At 60.5% G+C, this 12,812-nt stretch overlaps 1 protein-coding gene across 1 annotated transcript in view; it reads left to right on the top strand.

Annotated features, from left to right (window-relative positions):
- The window catches only part of LOC122363660 (hydrocephalus-inducing protein-like), a 33,271-nt gene that overhangs the window by 19,375 nt on the left and 1,084 nt on the right, over positions 1 to 12,812 (top strand). The window contains exons 34-57 of the mRNA XM_043333171.1: positions 109 to 300; positions 467 to 591; positions 811 to 990; positions 1,185 to 1,344; positions 1,674 to 1,869; positions 2,181 to 2,314; positions 3,046 to 3,139; positions 3,703 to 3,872; positions 4,080 to 4,161; positions 4,436 to 4,552; positions 4,888 to 5,010; positions 5,163 to 5,309; positions 5,504 to 5,673; positions 5,861 to 5,996; positions 6,250 to 6,395; positions 7,204 to 7,351; positions 7,520 to 7,683; positions 7,915 to 7,991; positions 9,615 to 9,703; positions 9,900 to 10,026; positions 10,228 to 10,337; positions 10,584 to 10,808; positions 11,631 to 11,777; positions 11,925 to 12,082. Coding sequence (XP_043189106.1) covers positions 109 to 300; positions 467 to 591; positions 811 to 990; positions 1,185 to 1,344; positions 1,674 to 1,869; positions 2,181 to 2,314; positions 3,046 to 3,139; positions 3,703 to 3,872; positions 4,080 to 4,161; positions 4,436 to 4,552; positions 4,888 to 5,010; positions 5,163 to 5,309; positions 5,504 to 5,673; positions 5,861 to 5,996; positions 6,250 to 6,395; positions 7,204 to 7,351; positions 7,520 to 7,683; positions 7,915 to 7,991; positions 9,615 to 9,703; positions 9,900 to 10,026; positions 10,228 to 10,337; positions 10,584 to 10,808; positions 11,631 to 11,777; positions 11,925 to 12,082 — 3,417 coding nt within the window. The remainder of the gene's footprint in view (positions 1 to 108; positions 301 to 466; positions 592 to 810; positions 991 to 1,184; positions 1,345 to 1,673; positions 1,870 to 2,180; positions 2,315 to 3,045; positions 3,140 to 3,702; positions 3,873 to 4,079; positions 4,162 to 4,435; positions 4,553 to 4,887; positions 5,011 to 5,162; positions 5,310 to 5,503; positions 5,674 to 5,860; positions 5,997 to 6,249; positions 6,396 to 7,203; positions 7,352 to 7,519; positions 7,684 to 7,914; positions 7,992 to 9,614; positions 9,704 to 9,899; positions 10,027 to 10,227; positions 10,338 to 10,583; positions 10,809 to 11,630; positions 11,778 to 11,924; positions 12,083 to 12,812) is intronic.

Here is a 12,812-nt window from a genome sequence, read left to right as displayed (position 1 = left end):
GACTGAATGCGGCTCAGCAGTCTCGCCCTGACACAGTGATCCCGCAGCATCCCGTACCTGAGTGAGGACGTATCAGAAGTCTAACCCTGACACAATCCCTATCTCCAGCATCCCGTACCTGAGCGAGGACGCGCCGGCGCCGACCGTCTCGGTGCACGGCTGCGGCGTTCTGCCCGTCTGCCACTTTGACCTGGACCAGACCGGCTGTCGGGAGAACGGTGACGAGCTGACGCCGCCCTCCGACTGCGACCTGCGCGTGGTCACCATCGACGCCGTCGGCGTCAACAGGAAGGTGGCCAGGTCGGTGGCAGGGCCGGTGGGGGGGGGGGGAGGTCATGGGATAAATGAGTTGGTCAGTGAGTGGTGGAAAAGTCGGTAGAGCTTCGGTGGGGACTGACCGCGAGCTCGGAGGGTCGATATCGATTCCCCGCGCGGCGACTGACGGGCGGTGTGTGGCTGCCGACAGGACGTTCAGCATCATCAACCCGACGGAGGCCAGCTGGCACTACACGTTCAGCGAGTGCAGCCGCGACGACGGGCCGCGCGACGCCTGGTTCAACTGCGCCAACGCCTCCGGCATGGTCAACTCGGGTGGGTAACTGGCGCAGTCGGGAGTCAGGCGCTCAGAATTACGGTGATCTGATGCTGGTTGCGTGTTTTTTAAAACGCTTTTAGTTCGATATGCCGATAAAGACGAAATTTTGCATCCACGATTGAAATAATTATGCCTAAATAAATGACCATCGGACAGGCTGTATGTTTGCTGGATCTACTGTTGACACATCTCCCGTTCCGCCCCTCTGCCCCCAGGCCAGCGGGCGCGTGTGACGTTCGAGTTTTTCCCGCGCGCCGAGGGCACGTTCGAGTCTCGGTGGCAGTTCTTTATTCGGGAGCACCGTCTGACGGTGGACCTGGTGCTGGTGGGCCGCGCGCGCGAGCCGCTGGTGTACGCCACCGAGCCGGTGCTACGGCTGCCGGCAGTGCTCACCGGTCAGTCCGAGGGCGGGGAGCTGTGGGGGAGGGGTTGGCGTGACTGGGGGGAGAGCTGTAGGGTCCTCATGGGTGACTGTTACTTACTGCAACCAGGCTGTCTGGGTCCTTAGTCGTTTTATGGGCTACGGTGACCCCGTCTGCTTCCCCAGCCCCTTATTTCCCGACCTTTCTGACCGCCGCCGCCGCCGCAGGGACCACCTCCCACGGCCAGCTGACGCTGGTGAACGAGGAGTCGGAGCCGCTGCGCTTCCAGCTGGACCTGGACTCGTGCTACTCGGCCAGCCAGGCGCTGCGGCTCACCGTGCTGCCCATCGAGGGCCTGGTGCCGGCCAGAGGCGCCGCCACCCTCCAGTGAGCGGCCTAGGGGAGGGCGGATGAGGCGTCATTGTGGAGCAGGCAGCCAGCCTGCGGTGAACGGCCATAGGGCAGGGGAGAGTTGGGGGGGGGGGGGAGGAATTGGGAGTCGCACTGGAGGTAGGAGTGTGAAGAGGTGAGGTCGTATGGTTCCAGTCTTTTGTTCGTCTTTCTTCATGTCTTCATGTCGTGTCTTATTTTCATCTTAATTCACGAAGGAATGTTGTCATGTCACCCAATATCCTTTCCTCGGTAAAGCCCCTGACACTGCCACATACCAGCGTATCTGACCCCTCCGTCCCGTCCATCCCTCACCGCGCCGTCAGGCTGCAGTACCTGGCGGTGGCCGACGGGCCGGCCGAGTTCACGCTGCAGTTCTATGTGGAGTCGCGCCACGCGCCGCTGACGGTGGCCGTCAGCGCCGAGGGCTACACGCTGCAGGCCGAGGCCACGCTGGTGGAGCCGCGCGGCCGCGACCACCCGCTCAGCGCCGCCACAGTCAACCAGATCGACCTCGGACTGGTCAGACGGACGGGCGGGGATGTGGGGTCGGGGGAGGAATCAGAGGAAGGAGTGGAGAACGGCTCCAGTTGTTGGACGTGCTGCATGGACCTTTTTACGTGAGCGGTTTACGTTAATGTACGGGTAGGCACCGCGTGCTTGCAGACGGTTTGCTATATTTTGCGGTTTGCGGTTTGCCTATATTTTGAGGGAATTTTGTGTGTGTATATAAGTGTGACGCATTACTAAACCAACCCATTTTCAGATTCCGTGCCGTGAGACGGTGTACCGTGATGTGGTAAATATTATACGACCCGTGTTGTCCGTTACAGATTCCGTGCCGTGAGACGGTGTACCGCGCCATCTCGGTGGTGAACACGGGCCGGTTTCCGTTCACGGTGGAGCTGGAGAATGCCACCGAGTCGCCGCCGCCGCGCACCGCAGTCACCCTCGACCCCGACCACCGGTCAGTAGCGTGGTGGGACAGGGGGCACGGGCACAGCCGCCGCCGCGCACCGCAGTCACCCTCGACCCCGACCACCGGTCAGTCAACAGAGGGGGGGGGGGCACGGGCACAGCCGCCGCCGCGCACCGCAGTCACCCTCGACCCCGACCATCGGTCAGTCAACAGAGGGGGGGGGGGGCACGGGCGCAGCCGCCGCCGCGCACCGCAGTCACCCTCGACCCCGACCACCGGTCAGTAGCGGGGTGGGACAGGGGGTACGGGCACAGCCGCCGCCGCGCACCGCAGTCACCCTCGACCCCGACCACCGGTCAGTCAACAGAGGGGGGGGGGGGGGCACGGGCAAAGCCGCCGCCGCGCACCGCAGTCACCCTCGACCCCGACCATCGGTCAGTCAACAGAGGGGGGGGGGGGGGGGCACGGGCACAGCCGCCGCCGCGCACCGCAGTCACCCTCGACCCCGACCAGTGACTAGGCAGTGGGCACTGGGCAGTGAACAGGGGTACGGGCTCGAATGACAACTTTTGAATACATGTGGAATATTTTAGGCGACCCAAGTGCTCTTAATTATTGAGATCGTGCTATTACCCGATTATAAATATTTAGCGTGTTTGATCGTTTTTCATATATTCATCGGAGGCATGCGTGCTACATCGCATATGCTATGTTAATGCCGCTACACTCGTATGTCGTAATTAATATTTAATGCTTACGTCGTTATTGTGACATTTCAGAGAGCTTGTGGAGCCTCGTAAGAGGGTGACCTGCAAGTTTGGCGTCTGCTGCTCCGCCAAAGTCAAGTTCCCGAACATCAAGATACTGGTGAAGGTGGGTGAAATGTCATCACCAGCACTCAACAATTAGCTCGAAATACTAATAGTGATCCAATCAACCACGTTTCTTGTACCTGCTAACGAGAAGTCATTTAACCTCAACTCAACGGTCCGTGTTTCAGGTGAACAACGTGTTTCAGGTCCGTGTTTCAGGTGAACAACGGTCCGTGTATCAGGTAACTGGTCCGTGTTTCAGGTAACTATGGTCCGTGTTTCAGGTGACTATGGTCCGTGTTTCAGGTGACTATGGTCCGTGTTTCAGGTAACCAGTGGTCTGTGTCCCAGGTAACGAATGGTCCGTGTTTCAGGTGACCAGCGGTCCGTGTTTCAGGTGACCAGTGGTCCGTGTTTCAGGTGACCAGTGGTCCGTGTTTCAGGTGACGAACGGTCCGTGTTTCAGGTGACGAACGGTCCGTGTTTCAGGTGACCAGTGGTCCGTGTTTCAGGTGACGAACGGTCCGTGTTTCAGGTGACTATAGTCCGTGTTTCAGGTGATCACGGTCCGTGTTTCAGGTGACTATGGTCCGTGTTTCAGGTGACCAGTGGTCCGTGTTTCAGGTGACGAACGGTCCGTGTTTCGTGCTGATGGTGCGGGGCTCAGCCGAGCCGCCCAACATCTGGTACTCGCACTCTGCCATCGACTTCGGTCCGTGCTTTCTCCACCGGGAGGGCATGCCGACCATTGTCTCCGAGCTGCGCGTCGAGAACCGCGACAGACACCCCGTCAGGTCGGTGCGCCGCGGCTGAGCGGTGGGTGGCCTCGGCGGTGATATTTGGTGTGAGATTACAGCGACATGTGGCACTGAGGTGATGGTAGAGGCTGGCTTCGAGTGGGACATTAGCGAGCCGCCGCAGTCACGTTATAAAGATGCCAGGGAAGTATGTCACGAGGTTATTGGAGTCACTACATTCATGCTGATGCTCGTTGTTTTCAGCGTGGGCGTGAGCCATGATGACGTGTCGTTTTTGAAGATTGACTTCAAACAGACGGTGATCGCGCCCGGAGAAAAGGCTATCGTAAGTCGTCTCATTTCATCAGCAATTGCAGTCCATCTCGAATGCCGCCAGCAAAATTATAATTGACGCTGAACATTATTAACCCCAGGCCAACCCTCACTGCTGCTCATCATTATGAAATCGTGTACTCTCTAAGCTTGTTCAGTCTTTGGGACCTTTTCTCTACTCACCCGCCGTCTGTTTATCTGTAAATTAGCTGTGTTGTTTTGTCGCCGTCCGTTTTGTCCGCTGGCCGTGTTGCCTGTAACGGTCTGCTGTCCCGCGCCGTACTCAGGTGCCGATCGTGTTCGTGCCGCTGGAGGTGCGCCGCTACCTGCACACGGTGAATATCGTCATCAACGGACAGGTGCACCGGGCCCTGCGCGTCGCCGGACAGGGCATTCGCTTCCAGGTCAGTGGCGAGGCGAGCGGACGGGGTAGGGGGGGGGGGGGATATCCAGTCCTTACTGTGGTCGATCTTATGTGGAGCAGGTGTGAGCTGTAGTGGTCTGGAAGGTCTGATGGCTTTGGTAAACTTTCGCAAATGATTGTATTAATTACGATCGTCTGTAATTGTATACATATACATAAATGATTGTATGCACGCTTATCGCGCGTGCCTCGGTTTCAGTCCTCTAGCCGCAGACCTATGTCTGCGCTGGCCTCTAGCCATGGACCATTCTCTGATCGCTGACCTCTAGTCTTAGCTCGGCCTCCAACCTCTGACCTCTGACCGCGGCCGGCCAGGTGGAAGTGGCCAACTCGGAGCACAAGCAGCTGGTGCTGGGCGACTTCCGCGCCGGCCAGCGGCTGCAGCGCTCCATCGCCGTGGTGAACCGCGCCGACGCCGCCGTCCGCTGCCAGTTCCAGGTCCGTGCACCAGTCGATCGCAGCTGCTGCCACCGCGTTTTCCACCGTTCCTCGATCGACCTTATAACGTACAGTTGTAGTTGTGTTACCCCCAACACTCCCCGGTCTCGCTGCAGCTGACCTCCTGCTCCCTCCCCCTCTCTCTCCCACAGCTCACGTGCAGCTCGCCGGGACTGCAGAACCTCACGTCTCCCGTGCTGCGGCTCCGGCCCGCAGAGGCCGAGATCCGGCCGCGCGGCTCGGTAGTGCTCGAGCTGCAGTGCTTCTCCAAAATACGACAGCCCTGGTTCCAGGAACAGGTACGGTTTATCCAAGATTCGACAAACCTCGGCTTCAGACAGGACGTAGGTACAACTGTTATCCTGAAATCATCCAACCCTGGTTCAAAGGACAGGTATGGTATCCGAGATCCCCCAGCCTGGCTCCAGTCGATGTAGGGTAAGATCATGTTTTAGGTCTGAATACGAGTCTGACTGGACCGGTACGTTTCCAGGTGCGTCTGACGGCGCTGGGTATCACGCACACGCTGCTGACGGTGGAGGGTACCTGCCAGGGCATGGACCTCCGGCTGGACGTGACCACGCTGCCGTTTGGCGCCGTGGCCGCCTACTCGCGGGTCAAACGCAACGTCTGCATCATCAACGACGGGGACATCGGCGCCAGGTGCGGCGGGGGAGAGAGAAAGGGAGGGAGGAGGAAGATAGGAAAGGGGACGCTTGCCGTTTATCTGATCTGCGCTGGTCCCAAATCCTCTCGTAGCGCAGCCTGCAGGATTACTGCCAGTTATAATACAGAGACCGCCGCAGCTCCCCGGACCGTCTGACCGTGTACCCCCGCCTCCGTGGTGCAGGTTCCGCTGGCCGGCCGAGCCGCTGCAGCCAGAGTTCTCCATCTGGCCAGCGCACGGCTACGCGGCGCCCAAGTCGCGCGTCGTCTGCGAGGTGACCATGCACCCGCGCGAGCTGAGCAGCGTCATCAAAAAGGAGGTGAGTCTGCGATGGGCCACCGCGCGGGCAGGGGTGACTCCGTGGCGGTGGCTGGTTATCCTAGAGATGGGCCGGAAGGGCTCGTAGTGCGGTTCGGCGACGAGCCTCGCTGACGAAACTGACTGTCTCCGTCAGTTCAGGTGTCAATGTGGCTCTCCTCTCCTCGACTCTGTCACATTCCCTCTGTTCCCGCCGCTGTCCGATCAGAGTACCTACATCTCTCGTTATCCGAGTCTCCCCACCCCCGTCCCAGGGTGTGACGTGCGAGGTGGAGAACTACGGCAGCCTGCCGCTGACGCTGACCGGCTGCTGCGTGCCCGTCACCGTGGCCAAGGAGCCGCTCCAGTTCACCGCGCCCGTCCGCACCGAGGACGTCCGATCCATACAGATCGCCAACAAGTGAGTACGCTGGCGCAGCCGTGGACACATCCGTCCGTCGTTTCCATCCTCAGGACGCTGAAATCCTTCTCCTCCACGCCGCAAACCCCACTCCGGGCTGGACAGGCACCTTTATCTCATGCGGGCTGCTCCCTTGGAGCGGCACCGCTGCTCCCAGGGTAGCACACCCTGTGCTGGACCAACACGGGCTGGGAGGTGGAGCCGGTGGTACCGCTGTCTGTACCGGTACTGTACCGTGTGTTACCAGGACCAACACGGGCTGGGAGGTGGAGCCGGTGGTACCGCTGTCTGTACCGTACTGTACCGTGTGTTACCAGGACCAACACGGGTTGGGAGGTGGAGCCGGTGGTACCGCTGTCTGTACCGTACTGTACCGTGTGTTACCAGGACCAACACGGGCTGGGAGGTGGAGCCGGTGGTACCCGCTGTCTGTATCGCACTGTACCGTGTGTTACCAGGACCAACACGGGCTGGGAGGTGGAGCCGGTGGTACCGCTGTCTGTACCGTACTGTACCGTGTGTTACCAGGACCAACACGGGCTGGGAGGTGGAGCCGGTGGTACCGCTGTCTGTACCGTACTGTACCGTGTGTTACCAGGACCAACACGGGCTGGGAGGTGGAGCCGGTGGTACCGCTGTCTGTATCGCACTGTACCGTGTGTTACCAGGACCAACACGGGCTGGGAGGTGGAGCCGGTGGTACCGCTGTCTGTATCGCACTGTACCGTGTGTTACCAGGACCAACACGGGCTGGGAGGTGGAGCCGGTGGTACCGCTGTCTGTACCGTACTGTACCGTGTTTTACCAGGACCAACACGGGCTGGGAGGTGGAGCCGGTGGTATCAGGCCAGTTCTGGAGCGGCCAGGAGGTGCTCTCGGTGCCGGCCCAGTCGGTGGCCGTCTACTCGGTCACCTACAAACCCATGGTGATGACGGCAACCGGACAGAAACACACGGTGAGAGCGGGACCGCCACCGCCGCGACCGGGACAGACTGAGACGGTCTTGACTGGAATTGTCGGAATTATCGGCATTATTTCTAGCGCCCCGCTGCCAATTTGGCTCCCGCGCAGTGTACCAGCTGTGGCGCTTCTGCTCTGACGGCGCTCTGCCCGGTGTGTACAGGGCTCGGTGTTCCTGGCGCTGCCGGACGGCCAGGCGCTGCTCTACAGTCTGCTGGGCACCGCCGAGCCGCCGCTGCCCGTCGGGCGGCTCACGGCCGACATCACCTGCAAGACCAGCCACCAGGAGACGGTGGACGTCACCAACTGGCTCACCGAGCCGCAGAGGTCCGTACTGAGCTAACACGGTGAGCCGCAGAGGTGCGTGCTGAGCTAACACACGGCTCACCGAGCCGCAGAGGTGCGTGCTGAGCTAACAACTGGCTCACCGAGCCGCAGAGGTGCGTACTGCGTACTATGCTAACTGTGGACGGCAGAGGTACACAATGTGAGGCGGTGGGAAACTGCAGCGTAACATCCGCTGACGCCCTCTCTGTCCGTGTCCGCGTCTGCCGCCAGGTTCGCCGCCCGTGCCGAGGTGGTTCGCAGTGAGAAGGAAAAGGACAAGTCCGAGGTGGCCAGCGTCCGACTTTCCGGTACGGCGGCTGTGAACTGACGTCGCCCTAATAATGACAGCATTATAGTCGGAGACTTTTTAATGTCATGCCGATTTGTGTATAAGATTCTTATAATTAACATTCCACGATAAGTGATACTTTTTTCGTATCGCTTATGACACGATTGGTAATTACGGAGCGAGCGAAGCGAGCGTAGTCTTTCCTTAGATTAACGGAAATTTCTGAGTATGAGCGGCCGGCCGGCCGGCCGGCCGGCCGGCCGTGGTCACGCTTTTGCGAGGCTTATATCTCAGCAACCACTTGACCGATTTACACGCGGTAATTTTTGTAGGGTAGCTTCATTCCTTCTACCAAGTATTGGACTATACCCGATGCATGTGGGTGACCCCTTATGCACGTGCCACGTGCAAAACGAAGAGGTGTCACTTTTGTAATTGTTGCAATATCTCGGTAACTACTTGGCCGATTGCGCTGAAAGTTGGCATGTAGGTAGGCACCCACTAGGCACTGCATATACATGTGCCAGAGTTGGGGTGCTGCTGCACGTGCGCACGTGCAGGGGTCGTTTCCAGATCTCGGGAACGGCTGGACCGATTGCGCTCAAATTTGGTACACGGTTAGGGACCGGTTAGTAGGGTGCCGTGCACAAGTCAGTTGGGACCCATTTTGCACGTGCGCACGTGCAGGGTGCCGCTTCCAGATCTCGAGAACGGCTGGGCCGATTGTGCTCAAATTTGGTACATCGCTAGAGACCAGTTAGTAGGGTGCCGTGCACAAGTCAGTTGGAGGTACCCCCTCGCAATTTCGCACGTGCAAGGCCCACCCTCTCGCTCGCTCCGTTAGTCGCCCCAAAAGGCGTTATACTGGTACTGAATTAAGGGAAAATCCTGAGTATGAGCGGCCGGCCGGCCGGCCGGCCGTGGGGACGCTCTTCAAAAGCTAATATCTTAGGAACGGGACATCCGATTGACAAGCGGTCTTCTTTACTGAATGTCACTTGGACGTAAAAGTTATGTGGTGTGATGGCCACCATGCGTTCTTGCCAACCACCGCACGTGGCGCGCGGTAAAGTTGGACATTTTTTAAGAACCCCCAAAATTGCAACCTCAATAACGGCACAACGGTTGGGCCGATTGAATTGAAACTCGGTACACAGTTAGGTCTCCATCAGATAATTCATCTGCATGTGTTAAGGTTGGGGTGCTACAGCACGTGCGCACGTGCAGGGGGCGCTCCCAGATCTCGAGAACGGCTGGGCCGATTGCGCTCAAATTTGGTACACGGTTGGGGACCAGTTAGTAGGGTGCCGTGCAAAAGTCAGTTTGGACCCCGCTTGCACGTGCGCACGTGCAGTGTGCCGCTTCCAGATCTCGAGAACGGCTAGGCCGATTGCGCTGAAGTTTGGCACATCGCTAAAGACCGGTTAGTAGGGTGCAGTGCACAAGCTAGTTGGAGGTACCCCCTCGCAATTTCGCACGTGCAACGGTGCAAGGCCTATCCTCTCGCTCGCTCCGTTGGTCGCCCAAAAGGCGTTTTACTGGTTTATAAGCCGCCTGATGAATTCATGCATCCTTGCAATATGCCGCTGCGCACTGCCGCCGGCCTTATAACTGTTCTGATCTAACCGTTCGTTGGATACAGGTCTGGATTACTTGGACGTGCCCGCCCTGGCCACCGTGCCGTACACGCTGAACGTCTACTACTACAAGGAGGGCAACTTCCACGTCAAGGTGCGTCAGCCGCTCGCCACTCGACATCGCAAACACCTTTGATAAAAGGCTCAAGATACGCCCCGACAGTGGTTCATGTGTTGCGCTGATTGCAACTGTCGAATATTTTAAATACTTTCACATTTTAATGAAAATGTCAGCTTATCCCGCGACCCGCCGTGCCTTGTGACGTTTCCGTCACGGCCCCTCTCCGCAGTTGTCCTTCCGTAACGAGGATACCGGAGAGTTTCTCTTCTACGACCTCGGCTACCGGGTGGCCAAGACGCACGAGCGCCAGCGGGTCGAGCTGCACACGGTCGTCAGAAAGGCCGTCCAACACTCGGGTACGTACGGCACCCGTCCACGGTGCCCACATCCCGCACTACAAACTCGTGCTTCTCTTACCCAACCCTCTCCCAGCTTGCCGAGAGTGTGAGCGCTTATAGGCCGTCTCGCGGTTTCCCGTGGCTATTTATCCACCCCGTCGATCACTGTCGATTTTCCGACCACGCTCGCACGTTGCTCTTGTCTGCGTTGGGTTCCAGTGCTTCTGGAGCGTCCGCTGGACTCGCCTATGACGTGTCAGGTGACGTGCAACATGAGTGAGCTGATCCTGGGTCACCACGGCACCATCCACTTCCCGGCTGGTCAGGAGGTGGGTCCGCACTCCGCGCGCCGGTCAGCGCGCTGCGCCGGGGACCGGGGTCCCGACACTCGCCACGCCGAGTTTCGTCTGGGGCTGGGCTTGATGTTTTGTCCATGTTTCCGATATAATTTATTCCAGTGTTGCGTTACGACCTGTGGCCTGTACTACCTTCTCCGATCCTGTTGTGCTTTGTGACGCTGCACTAGACCGTTTGCCCCGACTGACGGTGGCGCTGTGGTGCGGCGGGCGGCGCAGGCGCGCGTCTCGTTCGAGGTGCTGCCGCTGCGCGAGGGCTGCACGGAGGCGCCGCTGGACGTACACAGTCAGGAGATGGGCACGTACGGGTTCGAGGTGTCGGTGACGGCGCGTCGGCCGCCGCTGGCCGGCACCGTGCGCCTCAGCTGCCCGCTGGGCCAGAGCGTCAGCCGGCCGGTCAAATACACCAACTACAGCCGCAGCCGCGCCGAGTACACCACACAGGTACGGACAGCCGCGCGAGTACACCACACAGGTACATACGGACAGCCGCGCGAGTACACCACACAGGTACGGACAGCCGCGCGAGTACACCACCCAGGTACGGCCAGCCGCGCGAGTACACCACACAGGTACGGACAGCCGCGCGAGTACACCACACAGGTACGGACAGCCGCGCGAGTACACCACCCAGGTACGGACAGCCGCGCGAGTACACCACCCAGGTACGGACAGCCGCGCGAGTACAACACCCAGGTACGGACAGCCGCGCGAGTACACCACACAGGTACGGACAGCCGCGCGAGTACACCACACAGGTACGGACAGCCACGCGAGTACACCACACAGGTACGGACAGCCGCGCGAGTACAACACCCAGGTACGGACAGCCGCGCGAGTACACCACCCAGGTACGGACAGCCTCGCGAGTACACCACCCAGGTACGGACAGCCGCGCGAGTACACCACACAGGTACGGACAGCCGCGCGAGTACACCACACAGGTACGGACAGCCACGCGAGTACACCACACAGGTACGGACAGCCGCGCGAGTACAACACCCAGGTACGGACAGCCACGCGAGTACACCACCCAGGTACGCGCCGAGAACACTACACAAACGGAGACCGAGGTAGGGGTCCGGTGGAGACAGGGAGGGGATGGTAAGGCAGGCGGGTCAACCCGCAACCATTAACCTAAAACGTGTCTCGAATGTGACATAGCATATACTGGCACTGAGGTATGTTTGTTGTTTAAGATTCTGCTCCGCAAATGCCCGTTAATTCCACATTGACACCCCGTCTGCTCGCCCGCGGTGCCGTCAGCTGGTGGCGCTGTCGCAGCTCTCTGATCCACCGGAGCTCAGCCCCACCCCGGAGACCAGCGGACGCAAGGCGCGCGGCTCCGGCAGGGACAGAGACGACGAGAAGCCCAAGACGTTCGCCGACCTGCTCACCCAGCTGCAGAACAAGGTGCGGCCGCTCACCGGGCAGGGCCGACCGGGATGGGCCGGGACCCGGGAGCCGGGCGGAGTGTGCGGCTGTCTGTTGTGTGGTCGGTGGGTCCGGTGCAGGATGGGCGGATTTACTGACCCCGTCCCGCCCCGCCGCAACCCGCAGGGCGACGGCAAGGAGCTCACCGTGGACAGGGCCGTATACGCGTCGCCCGGCTGGCCGCAGGGCGTCGAGGCCAGTCTGGACCTCGCCTACGAGCCCATCGACATCGGCACCCAGGAGCGGGGCCTGGTGCTCAGTTCACCAACCGGCGGCGAGTACAGGTAACCACCGGGGCACCCACCGGCGGCGAGTACAGGTAACCACCGGGGCACCCACCGGCGGCGAGTACAGGTATCCTGGGCACCCACCGGCGGCGAGAACAGGTAACCACCGGGGCACCCACCGGCGGCGAGTACAGGTATCCTGGGCACCCACCGGCGGCGGGTACAGGTAACCACCGGAGCAACCACCGGTGGCGAGTACAGGTAACCGGGGTACCCACCGGCGGCGAGAACAGGTAACCACCGGGGCACCCACCGGCGGCGAGTACAGGTAACCATCGGGGAACCCACCGGCGGCGAGTACAGGTAACCGGGGCACCCACCGGCGGCGAGTACAGGTAACCACCGGGGCACCCGCCGGCGGCGAGTACAGGTAACCACCGGGGCACCCACCGGCGGCGAGTACAGGTAACCATCGGGGCACCCACCGGCGGCGAGTACAGGTAACCGGGGCACCCACCGGCGGCGAGTACAGGTAACCACCGGGGCACCCGCCGGCGGCGAGTACAGGTAACCGGGGCACCTACCGGCGGCGAGTACAGGTAACCGGGGCACCTACCGGCGGCGAGTACAGGTAACCATCGGGGCACCAACCGGTGGCGAGTACAAGTAACCGGGGCACCCAACGGCGGCGAGTACAGGTAACCGGGGCACCCGCCGGCGGCGAGTACAGGTAACCACCGGGGCACCCACCGGCGGACTCATCCTCATCCATCCATCCGGCGGACAG

The sequence above is a fragment of the Amphibalanus amphitrite genome, unplaced genomic scaffold (assembly GCF_019059575.1).
Source record: "Amphibalanus amphitrite isolate SeventyFive unplaced genomic scaffold, NRLGWU_Aamphi_draft 000633F_arrow, whole genome shotgun sequence".
Lineage (NCBI taxonomy): Eukaryota > Metazoa > Arthropoda > Thecostraca > Balanomorpha > Balanidae > Amphibalanus > Amphibalanus amphitrite.
This window is presented reverse-complemented; position numbering and strand designations above follow the sequence as displayed.